This window comes from Mus musculus, chromosome 19 (assembly GCF_000001635.26).
Source record: "Mus musculus strain C57BL/6J chromosome 19, GRCm38.p6 C57BL/6J".
NCBI classification, from domain to species: Eukaryota; Metazoa; Chordata; class Mammalia; order Rodentia; family Muridae; genus Mus; species Mus musculus.
This window is the reverse complement of record NC_000085.6, coordinates 42568747-42582951: the sequence shown is the minus strand read 5'-3', so window position 1 is coordinate 42582951 and position 14205 is coordinate 42568747. Positions and strand designations below refer to the sequence as shown.

The following is a 14205-nucleotide window of genomic DNA, read 5'->3' as shown; positions in this document are numbered from 1 at the left end:
AGGAACAACAGCAGAGAGGTTACAGGCTCACCAGCACACGCTCTAGCTTTGGCCTTGGCTGCTCTTGTGGCCTGTGACAAGGGCCGGATCTTCACCATGGTATGTTTAGTACCCAGGGCATCGCGAGCTGCAGGAAGAGCAGAGGTAAGGAAGGAAAGTGGCGCACACGAGGATTTGGGGCTATGTCTTACAAAGCATTTGTTCACACAAGTTATGTGTCGTGGCAAGAAAAAAAATCATAAAATATAGAAAATCTGTAAACAGCAAGTAGGATAATAATTGCTTTAGAACAAGGATCAAACCAAATGCAGCAACTGGGCTTTCTGTTTCTGTAAATAAATGTAAATAAAACTGTATGAAACAGAGCCATGCTCATTTGCACACTGTGGCTACTTTCTTGCTACAAAAATCCAGTTAGGTAAGTACAGAAGCTTTTTGCTCCACAAAGTCAAAAATATTTTATCCAGTCCATGCAAATTAATGCTCTAAAGATGGTTCAGACAGGAGGTCAATCTCTGACTGCTGTGGATCCTCTGCCTAAGCTCTATCCTGAGTCCAGGGTATGTCTGTGAATAAAAGACCAACCATATATTCAGAGAGTAGCTATTACAGTAGAATTATATAGAATTCTACTTCTAATTCATTTTTTCTGAAGGAAAAAAATAAATAGTGTAAAATTTAGTCTCACTTTGGTCTTTATCATGTCTGACATTTAAGTGTGCAAATGGCCAGGGAGGAAGTGCCTACCTTTCCAAATACCAAATGCTGGATTAAAGAGAAGAGGGAGAGAACGTGTGGGTACAGGCCACAGTCCTCAAAAGCCAGTGTTTGTTCTAATACAGACACTAATACAGGTACTGGCTGAGCAAAGTTCTTGGCTGGACTAGAAGGGAAATGAAAACAAGTAGCAAGAGCAACTAAACACAAGGGCCTGGACGTCCTGAGAGTCACCGGACAATACCTGTGATTGGGCTGGCGAAAACTCCTAAGGCATGTGTGTCATCTACCCACTTAATATCAAATCCTTTCTTTCTGCAACAAAAGAAAACAACTTTTACATTTCTTAACATTTATTTTATGAAATGTCTTTAAAATAATTTTACAAAGCATTTCATAAGGAATGGGGATAGTGACATCAAAACAGCTTGACACACGGAAGCCACTAAAATTTAAAAGCAATACCGTCATTAGGAATTACCCGGGAGCATTATCTAGATGCCAACTAATTATTCCTCACAAACTGACTGGCTGGAGAGGTACAGTAGTTAATGTACTATTTTCAAGAGATGTCCTTATGAGCAGCAAGTGAGAAGGGATGGAAAAGGAAGCCAGAAGAGGTATAGAAGAATACAGGAAGTCAGAGGGGGTCATCTGGACCTGATGCAAATGTAAACTGTGTGTGTATGTGTGTGTGTGGGGGGGGGGTAGGGGTGGGAACACTACATTGTTAGAGATGTAATTCAAATTGTAATAAAAAATTAACTCTAATAATGAAAATTACAACTGTACTTACTAATGCTTACTATTCTTTCTTATTGAAGAAAGAAAATAAGGTGTGTGTCAGGGGTAATAGAAATAACTGTAGCTAGCCAAAAAAACAAACAAACAAACAAACAAAAAAAAAAAACCCAAAAAAACCCAAGAAGAAGGAAATCACATAAAAGAAATCATAATAAACATTAATATTAGAAAAATAGCCTTTTAGTTTAGAACAGAGCTACACAGTGAGCACAAAGAATGTCAGAATGACAACACACACATACATACACACACACACACACACACACACACGTGCAAACATACTTAAATTCCCTTAATACATGAATAGATTTTATTTTAATTAAATCTACTCCTTCCCTCCCCCTGACTCCTAGTATTAGAAGGAATGCTCTATCAATTTAGCAACCTGACAGTAGTAGGTTCTCCCCTGGGGTCTCTGACCTCTCCAGCCACAGGTCGTCCTTAGCCATATTTACACTAGCAGGCATGAGCCCTTCCTGCTGGGCAGACCTTACAGCTATCAGACAGCTGCTGGTTACCAACACTCCCCTAATGCACGTGCACTACTCCTGCTCCAGTGGAGGGATCTGACTGCGGGAGTCACTGCAGTTCACAGGCTCACAACTTGGGGAGATTGCTGGTCCTTCTCCCCTGGCAGCCTGAGCTAGCCATCGGGGAGGAAAATGGAAATAAGATTGCAATGACAGGCCAAGAATATGATAGTCAGCACTAAGAAGGCAACTCTTAAAGGAACAGTGCTCATTATTTTTATTATTAATAGCAATAGCATTTAACTCAGATATTAGTCTACACTTCTACATCATAATCTTATAAGTCATTATTAAAAACTCCTAAAATCTCTTTCCCTATTCAACACTTTCCTTGATAGGAAAATAGAGGAAACTTGGAAGATGACTTCTAGAACTTAGTAAGCTGGACGGTACTATAAAATGACCTCAGGGTGAAGACTTAAAGTTCAACAGTCAGAGTCTCTGCTGCAGAGAGTTTAGAAAAGTTGCGGAAAGACTCATAGCTAAAAGTCTCATCTTAGCCCCTGAGGCTTCACTGTCCTTTAAACGATTTTATGATATGGCTTTGGAGTTTATAGAAACCCTCTCACAGATACTGTTAGAAGGAGACAAAGCAAAGAGAAGCAAACGACTCAAAGAATGACTGCTCCTTAACCTGATACAGTGGTGAGTGCCTGAGTAAAACCCAGTGCTGGAGAAGAGAAGACAGGAAGATTCTGAGTGCCTGGCCAGCCTGGGCTGCAAACTAAGAAACTTTCTCAAAAACAAAAGCAGCAGCAAACCTCAATAATCACTGAGGAAATTCTAGACATAAACAAAATGCCCCCTATTTTATTAATGACAGTCTAACTTCATCAATGATAATCTAAGGTAGCTCAAATCTGAGACTTCATCTTATTGACTGCTCTTAAACATCTATTAGGTATTGAACAGCATCTGACATTGGATCTTAAAAAAAATCCTGAATGAATGACTTGCCGACACTACACATTTACAGAAAGGTTTACAGCACAGATTAAATATATTCCTCAATCTATTCAACTCTGCTTTCTTTCAGTTGTCTTCCCTAACTTGAGTTTAACTGATGAAACAAGTAAATAACTGCTAGTTAACATCAGCTATTCTAGCACTTTCCTTAAAATATTCTGCTGGGCAGTGGTGGCCCACGCCTTTGATCCCAGCACTTGGGAGGCAGAGGCAGGTGGATCTCTGTGAGTTCAAGGCCAGCCTGCTCTACTGGTCCACAGCCTGAGTTCCAGGACAGCCACAGCTGTTACACAGAGAAAGTTTGTCTCAACAAACAAACAAATAAACAAAAATGTGGGGTTTTTTTCCCCCTCAAGAATAAGACACAGGCCAGATGTGGTGGTAAACCCCAGAAGTTCTTAAAACTGAAGCAGAAGATCAAGAGTTCAAGGCCAGGCTGGGCTACCTAAATCCTGTCTTAAAACAAAAAACAGCCATTTTTATAAAGGTTTATTTTTCTCAACCACACTCATTTGTTTACATCCTGTCTATGGCTGTCACACTGAGACAGCACAGCTACCTGAAATATGAACTCTCTCGTCCTTTACCAGAAAGATTTAGGAGCCATGCTCTGAAACAGAATCTTACAAACTCAATGTAAAGTTGGGATCTGGCTGAGCATGTCTATAATCTTGGCACCTGGGATATAAATAAACTGAATTTTAAATTTAAATTTGTAGCATCAAATAGATTTGATTCATTTTTAATAGCAGGATTGAAATATTAAAGTATACCCCTTCTTGATATTGACTTTCTTCTTGGCCCTGAAAATCTTTTTCTTAATAATTTCTGAACTACCTTTCTGTTCCTGAGTCTATTTTTTATTATAAGTTATATATAATATGTATACTTCTGATTCCTTTATCTTCTCCTAAAATGTACCACTTAAACACACACCAAGAGTTAGCATAATTGTTCTGAAGAGCACTCGTAACAGACCGGAACTCTTTACTCCCTGTAACCATACAAAACTGAATGAATTATGAGTGCAGAGAGGAACTGAGATGAGCCAGGGGTGGTAGCTAAGCTTATAATCCCAGCACTCTAAAGGGTGAATCAGGGAAGAATTCAAGGCCAGCTGGGATGACGTGGCAACCCTATCAAAACAAAACAAAACACCAGCAAAAAAATTAGTTGAATGATTTGGAAGACTAAATAAGTCACTTTAGAAACAAACAATAAAATAAAATAAAATAAAATAAATAATTAAAAAAAACAGCCCTCGGGACTATTCACCCAAAAAAAATCTGAAGACATGCTAAATTTTCTCGTCTTTCTTTAAAGATTTGAAGCTATAAATTATAGGCGAGGTAGTATGAAGGTGACTTCCAAGAACTGTCTAATCAATACACCAATGGCTAAAAAGTCAGGGGCAGCTGGACACCACAGTAAGAACCTGGTACAAGTACACAGATATTTATATGTGTCAAAATAAAATGGTTGTGACATATAATAATTAAACAAGATTACACTCCCCGTTTGACATTTTCTGAGTGGCCAAAAACCCTTAAATCAACAATTTAATCTGAAAACTCCTAAACTGTTAGCATCCTTGGGAAATGCCCAGAGGTTTTAAGAAAAGTCCCTCTTTTTCATCAGCCTTAATACCCATAAATCCCAAGAAAAACATCAACTTACAGTACAAATATAGCTTAATTGCCCAAAAATGAAGACACCATGAGCAAGTACTGACAAAAACTGAAGTTACCAGAAACAAACTACAATTAAAGGGGCTTTAGACAATAGAATTAGCAGAGACTATAGAAGGGCTATGCTCAATGTACTTAAGAAATTTTTTTAAAAAAGCAAACTGAAGACATACGGAGAAAAAGGCTGTAAAAATGACCAAGCAGACTTTAAAACTATATCTTTTGAAAAATTCAAGGTAAAAATCATAGAACAAACTTTGGAAATACAATAGAAATAGTTAACAATGACTAAGCACAGCTTGGAAGAGATAACGTGAACTAGAATCCCAAACTGAATGTCTCAGGGAAAAAAAGATGAGATATACAAAAGAGAGGTGACAAGAAAGTTAAACGAGAAAACCTAACTCACACCAAATTTGTATCTTGGAGGAGAAGAGAGACTGGGTCTGAGACAACATTGAAGAGAAAATGTCTAAGGCCTTTAATCAATAAAAGAATTACTGATTTAATAATCAGACATAATCTCAATCAGGGAAAGTTTGAAAAAAATCCACAAAGTACACATTTTTAGCAAAAATATCAATATTGAACTCAAAAAGAAAAATTTATAAGCATCTAGAAAAGAGATTATGATCAGAAGTGACATGGAGACTGTCAGCTAACCTCTCACCCAAAAGAAAGTCATAGCCATTAAGAGGATCTTCATGTTTCTCAGAGAAAAATAATTGCCAATCTAGAATTATTAATATATACACAATACAAATCTTTTCAAGAATAACTAGGGTGCAGATCAGTGGTAGGACATTACCTAGCATACATAAAACCATTACTAATCCTTTGTACAGTTAAAAAGCAGTTGTAATAAGAATGAAACTGATATAAAACTATTAAAAAAACACAACACCTGCTGGGCAGTGGTGGCGCACGCCTTTAATTCCAGCACTTGGGAGGCAGAGGCAGGCAGATTTCTAAGTTTGAGGCCAGCCTGGTCTACAAAGTGAGTTCTAGGACAGCCAGGGCTACACAGAGAAACCCTGTCTCGAAAAAAAATCACCAAAAAAAAAAAAAAAAAAAAAAAAAAACAAAAAAACAAACCAAACCACAAAAGAAATCAATCAAACAAACAAAAACCAAAAAAAAAAAAAAAACCCAAAACCAAAACCAAAAAACCATAACACCTAGCCAGACAGTTGAACCACATGTACTCTGGAGGCAAAGGCAGGTGGATCTCTGTGAGTTCAAGGCCAGCCTGGTCAACAGATCAAGTTCCAGGATAGCCAGGGCTCTGTTATACAGAAAAACACTGTCTCAAAACAAAACAAAACAAAAAAACAGAGAGAGAGAAAGAAGAAGAAGAAGGAGGAGGAGGAGGAGGAGAAGAAGAAGAAGGAGGAGGAGGAGGAGGAGAGAGAGAGAGAGAAGAGAGGGGGAGGGAGGGAGGGAGGGAGGGAGGGAGAGAGAGGAGGAGGAAGAGGAGAAGAAGAAATAACAGGAGTTTGTTACCAGCAAAACATAAGAAAACAGTATATAAGTTAGGTGTAAGATAGATGGAATTAAAAAGACCTTGCAGTATTTAGAAAAGGGGGGGGAGGCATTTTTATAATTTCTAGAGTAACCATCAAAGAACAGAAACAGATTACACTTAAGAAATGAAATGTGCAAAATGTCAACCTGTAAGTCAAGAAAAAAAGAGGAAAAAGCTAGAAGTATACACTGGAGAGATGACAGGCAAATATAAAAAACAAAGGTGTGGATATAAGGTCAAATACACCAATAATTACAATAAATATAAATGGACTAAATGTACCACCAAGATAGACTTAGAGTCATCACCAACAGTGGTCTTTGTAAACGTTACAACAGGATCTATAAAGGCTACCGTTTAAAAAAACTGTGGTCTGAAATACAGGTTTTATAATTGATCTGAACAACACACAAACCTAGTGCTAACTGAAATAAATGACTAAAGAATGTTTTTTTAATTATTAAGATGACTTTCTCTCACATTATCTAACATTGGGAACCACCTACAAATAAACACTTACTGGTAACTGCAGAAAATCCGCAAAAGGTCTTCTGTACGAAATTCTTGAGGAAAATCATAAATTTCAATGACATGTGGGAATTCACATTCACTGAGGTCAATATCAGGAAGTTCATGGCTGTAATAATCAAATCTAGGCTCCTGGATGCTTTTTCTGTTCTTCACATTCCCAGATAACTAGGGAGGAAAAAACATAGTAAAATGCCTGCTAATGGAGAATCAAGACATCATAAAAATACCCTTTCATGTATAAACAATCCTGCTCTGTCTCCAGGTTCCAATTCCTTAACTTTCCGCATTATGTCTGTACTCGTGGTGTTTTTTAATATAATACTGGTCAGATCTACTGATTTATAATCATACATGTGGAATGTTGGAAAAGGTGTTAAAATCTCATTAAATAAGCAAGGCATAAAGCTTAGCTTGTATCTATCAATTAGCAAGTGAGAAAGTAGACTGATGAGGGTGGTGTGGACATAGCTATGTGATACAACACTTGTCCAGCATATGTAAGGCCCTGGAGTGTGGAGTACAGGGATGGCTGGAGGAAGAAAGGAAGGATGGATGAAGGGTTAGTATAATGAGTTACAAATGGCACAACCTGGAAACTCAATTTCCAACAACAGCGGAAGAGATAAATTAACACTTGCTTTAACTGGGCTCACTGATAAGGCTCGTGGCTCACCTCATGATTTCTTTTCTAGAAGTGAACAAAAACAAAGTTCTAAGAGTGAAAAGCTTTTAATTTTACTATGTATTAAAAGGTGAGGAGAAAGCTTACAAAGGAATTTGTTAAGACAAACATAAGTAGCATAAGCAGTTACACTCAAGGCTCCTTGTAGAGGAGCTACCTAAGGCTACAAAAGAGTAATAAAGAACTGCTATCTCACTAAAAAGGAAACTCAAAAACCCCTTAAAGCGATTAACTGCCCACCCTGTACGCAACAGAAAAAGGAAAGATGAAAAGCCCTGGCACCGTGGTGCCAGCAGGTCTTGGAGGGACCTGAGACCAAAAGTGCAGTGAGGCCCTTCAAGCACTCCTCTTCATTTTATGTCCCTCACTGATGTCATCATCAACATCGTCATCATCACTATCATCACCAGAAGGAAGACGGAGAGAGGATTTATAATGTCAAAAATACAGCTCCTCTCCTTGGAGAAGTACAAAACAGAGTTAATCAAACTATTGGGAGGGAGGATAAGGGAAGGTAATTTAGATACTAGTCTTGTGCCTCTGTATTTTCTCCACTAAATTCTCTTTTACATCTAAAAACATGGGAATAATAATACCTCCACCTCATACACAGACATATAAAGATGTGGTAGATGCTTGGCATACACGAGTATTTAAAAAAAAAAAAAGAGCCTGCCTTTACAGGGCAGGCACCATGTTAGCTCCAATCTGTATAAAACACAGAGCAAGAAGAGACTATTCTTGCAACTGCACCAAGAAGAAAGGCCAACTGAGTCAGAAAATCAGAGTTTTTCTTGGGTGTTCAAGAAATCTAAGTTTGTCAGACAACCAAGTGGTCTCCAATACATAGGCACATAGACAGCTTTCCTTTCTCCATTCAGACCATGACAGGAACTGATCACAAGGGGACAAGAAGATATTGGATGGTGTAACTTCCAGCGCTCAGAGTCCCACAGACCACAGAGTTCCGTGGTCATTTAGAAGCCAAGCCTTATGCCAGAGGCACACTGTGATCACCAAAGCCTGAGATCAGCAAGTCTTGAGTACTATAGAAATCACTTCAGAACTTGGGACTTTTGGTTCATTGAGAATGTGAGGATCAGCTTGTTAGTTAAATTTCTGCAGAAATAGGCGTCTGGGTCTCATCGGCAGCCATGTTATTCAATTTGGAAAGTTATCTTAATATTGTTTTCCAACAGATGAAGATTGGATATATTTCTATTTTTATTTTATTGACTATTTATTTTGTGTGTCCGTGTACATATATAAATGTAAGCTTGTGAGGAGGTATCGATGACAACCTTGTTAATTAATAGCTGGCTCCTTCCTTTCACCATATTGGCCCTAGGGACAAACTTAGGTCCTGGGGCCTGTCGCAGGCACCTTATTCAAAGAGTCACCTGAATGGTCTCATTTTAAGTTTTAAAGTACTAGTTTGATATTTCTTTTGGTAAACTTATTCCTAAATATTTTCTTTTTGATGCCACTATAATATAATTGCTTTCTTCATTTCATTTTTTGATTGCTGGCATTGACATTTTTATTTACTTTGCAAAAGGGAAACAAAGCAAAGCACTGTGTATCTGTCCATTAGAAATGAGGGTTAAATAAGGCACTGTGAGAAGTAAAAAGCAGGCTATAAAATATCTTTGCAAACAGAAACCCTGTGAACTGATTATCAAGAAAAAGGCAGGATAGTCTGGCAAGAAAAATTGACTAAAATTCTTTGTTCTATCCTAGTAGGTAAAATTGAATTCATACACTTACACGTCAATTACTGAACACTCTGGCTTCTGAAACTGATTACAAGCATAGTGTACTAATGGCAAAACCCCATGTAATGGTTAAAATTGATTTTCAACATGAAAGAATCTAGAATTGACGGGTGACAAGGTTGTGGGCACACTCGTGAAAATTATCATACTCTGGTAAGTGAGAGGAGAGAAAGCACCGGAGCACGGCAGAGCACGGACTGAGTGACAAGGAGAGTGAGATGGCTGTACCACTCCCTCCCCACCCTCTCCTCCCAGGCTGCAGATGCAATGTGACCAACCAGCTGTTAAAATGGACTGTAACCTGGAATTGTGAGCTAAAACGAATGCTTCTTGAAGCTGCACTATCAAGAGTGTGTCACTGTAGCACAATGTCAAGACAAGTAACGAATACAGCGCGTAATTCTCATTCAACTTCATGAACCAACCACAGATACAGTTTATGAGGTTCACACTGATGAGGCTTTCCATTATCATCAGGAATTACTGACTTTCTTTAAGAATGCCTCCTTTTCTCACACTACGGTTATTATTTAGAGCCATATATATTTCTATTCATAATACACACACACACACATACACACACACACACACACACACACACACACGTGCGCCCTGCAAAGAATTTGAGAGCTGGGGGAAAACCATATATGGGGCATAAAAGAGAGAAATGCCCAGAAAATCGAAGTGTATATAGACGGAAGGACCAAAGCGAGACTGTGAAGGTGGCCCACTAACATAGAGGGACCAAGGTTAGACACAGCAATATAGAGGTTTAAGGAACAGCTGTGAGGAGTGAGGGACAGATACTCATTCTGATGATACTCATTCTGATGAGATACCTATCTTTGAGGCAGACTTAGACTAATATTAGTAGCTGATGTCACATGAGGCTATGGAGCACCTGAAATATGGCTAGCTCATATAAGATGAACTTTAAGTATAAAGTATGTATCAAGTTTCAAAGATTTAACACAAAAACAGAATGTAAAATATATCTTATTCATGATTTCTTACACTAGTCACATATTGAAATGGTGTTTTGGACATATTATATTAAAATACATAAATTATACTGCTTATTTTTATTTTTTTCTAACATGACTAGTAGAAAATTCAAAGTTACTGCCAGGTATAGTGGCACAAGCTTTTAATCCTCAAACTCTAGAGGCAGGTGAATCTCTGTCAGTTTGAGACCAGCCTGGTCTACATACCAAGTTCCAGGACAGCCAGGGCTATAGTGATACTGCCTCAGGGAAGGAGGGGAGGAGGGAACAAGTGAGGGAGGAAAATTCAAAGTTATACACATGGTTCATATTTCTATTGTAGACAACTAATCTTAAGTGTTACAGGCTCTGGGGCAATATTTCTTAAAGTCAATATGAAATATTTATATTGTGAGACTTGCATTTTTATAGTTAACAAACAAATGTTTGATGAAAAAAAAATGAGGTTTATAATTTGATCCATTTTGATGCATCTATAGTAGACCAAAGGAAAGCTTGCAAATGACTAAGAGCAAATAATTTAAAAAATGATCACGGGTATATGTGACGTATGTATAGGTTGTATGTTCCAGAGTACGTATGTGGAGGTCAGAGGACAACTCTGTAGAATCCACTCTCTTCTCCAACCTTTACCCTGTGGATCAGACTCAGGCAGGCTGCCAAGCTTACATGAGAAGCGCCTTTACTGACTGAGGGACCAGCCACAAACATTTGAAGACTTTTATCAGTGGTCTTTCTTGCTGCTTAGAAAGCCTAAGTGAAACCAAAATATTCTGTCATTTATTTAATTTGCTTCCACAAACTATTCAACTAGTAAACATCTTCAAAGTATGGGCCTGAAGATTCTTATTGTCCTAGTTGTCTGGTCAGTTACAAAATATAGACTGACTTACTGTGGCATAATTATCCAAATCTATTTACAGAAGATATTTAAAAAATAAAGGATAGTGGGAAGTTAAAAAAATCTGCATACTCTTTAATTCTTCATTGTTTAGGATACAAAAGGAAAATAAAAAGATTTGATTTATTCTCTATAATAAACATTAAAACATGCTGCATTATTTTGGAAGAGTTATCTACAGCTTTGTCAGATGAGCTGCTATTATTGTCCTGAATTCTGTGTGTAGACAGAGAATTATGTCACAGCGAGACTAAAAGGATGTCCCTATGGTTACAAATCAGATTACTGACAAAGTCTGAATCATAATTCCAGTCACTCGCTGCTAATCTAGCTTTCCATCCAGTAAGATATTAAAACAGCCTTACAGTAAATGGAACCAGAAGCAGCGCCTGCATCAGTGTTCAGAGCAACACTCTTTCTGATTAAGGATTTATGGATACAAGCTGTTGTAGGCGGGAAAAGGAGAATATCAATGGCTAAGTTGGAAAGATAACAGAGCTGATGATTTCTTTGCACTCCTGTGTTCTAATAGGCTACAGATTTTCCAAAGAACACTGCTCACGGTTAAGCCGAATAACAGCCTCCTGAAGATGTTCACAGCCAGCTTCGGGAACTGGTAAACCCCACAGCATGTGAATTAAGGAACTAAGTAGCAGACAAAGATGTGTGAATCAGCTGACCTTAAAACAGTAAGATTACCTTGGTGGGTCCAGTGCAGTAATAAGCATCTTTAAAAGCTGAAGACCTCAGAGATGGGGGTGGGGGACGGGAGCTCTGCAGATAGAAAGGGGGCTGTAACAAGGAATGCAGAGCAGCCTCTGGTAACTGAAAAGGGTATTTAAAAATAAAGTCACCTCCCTTACAGATTCCATAAAAGATCACAGCCTTGTCAATATCCTGATCTAGTCCAGAGGCACCATCTTGGGACTTCTGAGCTCTAGAACTGTAAGACAGTTAATCTGTGTTGTAAGCCACTGAGTTTCTAGCCACTTACTATGGCAGCAGCATACTATACACTAAATATCGAGCATACTTTTCTTACTTCACCTCAGATCACCCTATTAGATTACGCCACATCCCAACCAGAGTCACGCTCAGCAGGCCCACACAGTGCACTTTCCCCCTACTATTCTAAGTACTGATTTGCAAGTAACTTTGTATCTGGCCCCTTGCATACCTCTCCATGGACCTACTCAAATACTGCCGTAAATACTCCATGGGCCACTTGTACTGTTTTATGTGCATCTAACAGCACTACCCTCCATCTGCATTTTCATAGTATTCACTGTATAGCATCTTGTACCACAGCCAGACCTCTCTTCCTCTAATCTTATCCTGACTCCCCCAAACCATCCATTAGGCCTCCACATGTTTGGATGATCATTTATTGACTCTGGTACCAGAGAACAAATGGAAGCTCTCGTACCCACCTATAAATTCAATACAAGAATCACTTAAAAGACAGGTGAACATAGCAGGCTGGCCTTGGCATTCTTGGAAAGCTGTTATTACAGATATACTAAGAGTCTAAACACACAGTGGGCTGCATCTACAGTTAATAAGAAAACTGGAAAGTCTCTCCTCTTCACCATATGCTTGTAAGACCAGATGAGGAGAGCCCACTGATAAAGCAGAACGGTAAAAGCAACGACTGGGATAGAAAAGCTAAGTCAGGACAGGAATGCTAAAGGTCTCAAACTAGTCCTGGGAGCTTAACTCAAGTACTGCAATAATAGTCACTGACAACAGCTATACAAGAAATCTAAAACTTGCAAAGACAACAGAATTGACATCCATTGTCATTTTTCTTCTGAATTTCTCTAGAACCCAAAACAATTTTTTTCTTTATGCTACTCCGAGTTATCTAGAGTCTTATACCATATCCAAGGCTGGTCTATCACAACACGAGTTCTCTTGTTTCTGCTTTTGAGGGTACTACCCTTGCCCATCTATCCCTCTCAGCAACAAAGCAACAAACATGTACACCGGAAATTGGACATCAGACTCAGACCCACTGCTTTAAGAAGAAAGCTCATTTTAATCCAGGCGAGCAGTATAATAGCTATTTAGTTTTATGTTTTATCTGGGTCCCAGAATCCCTGGCATCACTTTGGTTTTTCCTTAATCATCTCAGCCTCTGGGCAATCTATACAAAGATCTGTATATGACTACTCATTAGCACTCTCATTCCCGGTCTCATGCAAATCTCCATCTTCCCACACTTCAGAGTTGCCACAACAAAACACAATCCTACATTTGAATATAGTTACACTATCCAATACCATTTCAGCAGTCTGGCCTATAGCTAGTCACTTAGCAACAGAATAACTCACCAGTGTTTTTGATATAAATTATAAAATTAAGTAAAACCCAAGTGTATGCAAAATCAAATGTTCCTAAAAGTATACTTTGTCTTTAACCAGATTTCCACATAAATGGATCTTTAATTTTAGAGATGTTGCTGCTGTCTGTTTATTTCTGACAAGGGCAAAGAAGTTGATTTTTTGCCAACCCTCGCCTCTCCCCCTGCCAGTGTCCTTGAACACACAATGAACTGAATGGAACAAACACTGTGAGTCAGGTCACTATCACATCTCCATCTGCCCCAACCACAGCTCACATAAGCATCATACAGAGTTTGCTGAACAAAGTAAACTCAAGCACAGAACTGAGAACACCAGGAATCTGATGCTTCAGAAAAGAATCTCAAATGAGAAAGTCGCCCTTATGCTGACAATACAGACTCAGAGCTGTTTTCTTTTCTTCAGTTTTGAATCAGATCAGAATGTGTTAATGGCTTGTACATCACTCAGGAATTCTAAAAACATTCAAAATGGAGTTTTTTTTTTTTTAATTTTAGGAATGACCTGGTTTACAACAACAGCAATGGAAAGGGATATACTTAATGCTCCTGCTTTTTTTGTGTGAACCAGGGATCTCTAGTCACCAGGACTAACGGGCTGAACAAGGCAGATGATTCAACCAAGTGAACCTTTGGATGGCTGCAGTGATCATGGTAGAACACACAATTGGAAGATGTCTCTACAAATTCCCACTCAGGCAGTCAATAACCTATCAGCTC

At 38.5% G+C, this 14205-nt stretch overlaps 1 protein-coding gene across 2 annotated transcripts in view; it reads right to left on the bottom strand.

Moving 5' to 3' along the window:
* Nucleotides 1-14205, bottom strand: part of R3hcc1l (R3H domain and coiled-coil containing 1 like) — a 74295-nt gene that overhangs the window by 9323 nt on the left and 50767 nt on the right. For both annotated transcript variants that reach the window (XM_006527182.4, NM_177464.4), the window contains 3 exons: nt 6751-6926; nt 962-1032; nt 32-127 (listed from right to left, as the gene is read on the bottom strand). In XM_006527182.4, the coding sequence (XP_006527245.1) occupies nt 32-127; nt 962-1032; nt 6751-6926 (343 nt within the window). The remainder of the gene's footprint in view (nt 1-31; nt 128-961; nt 1033-6750; nt 6927-14205) is intronic.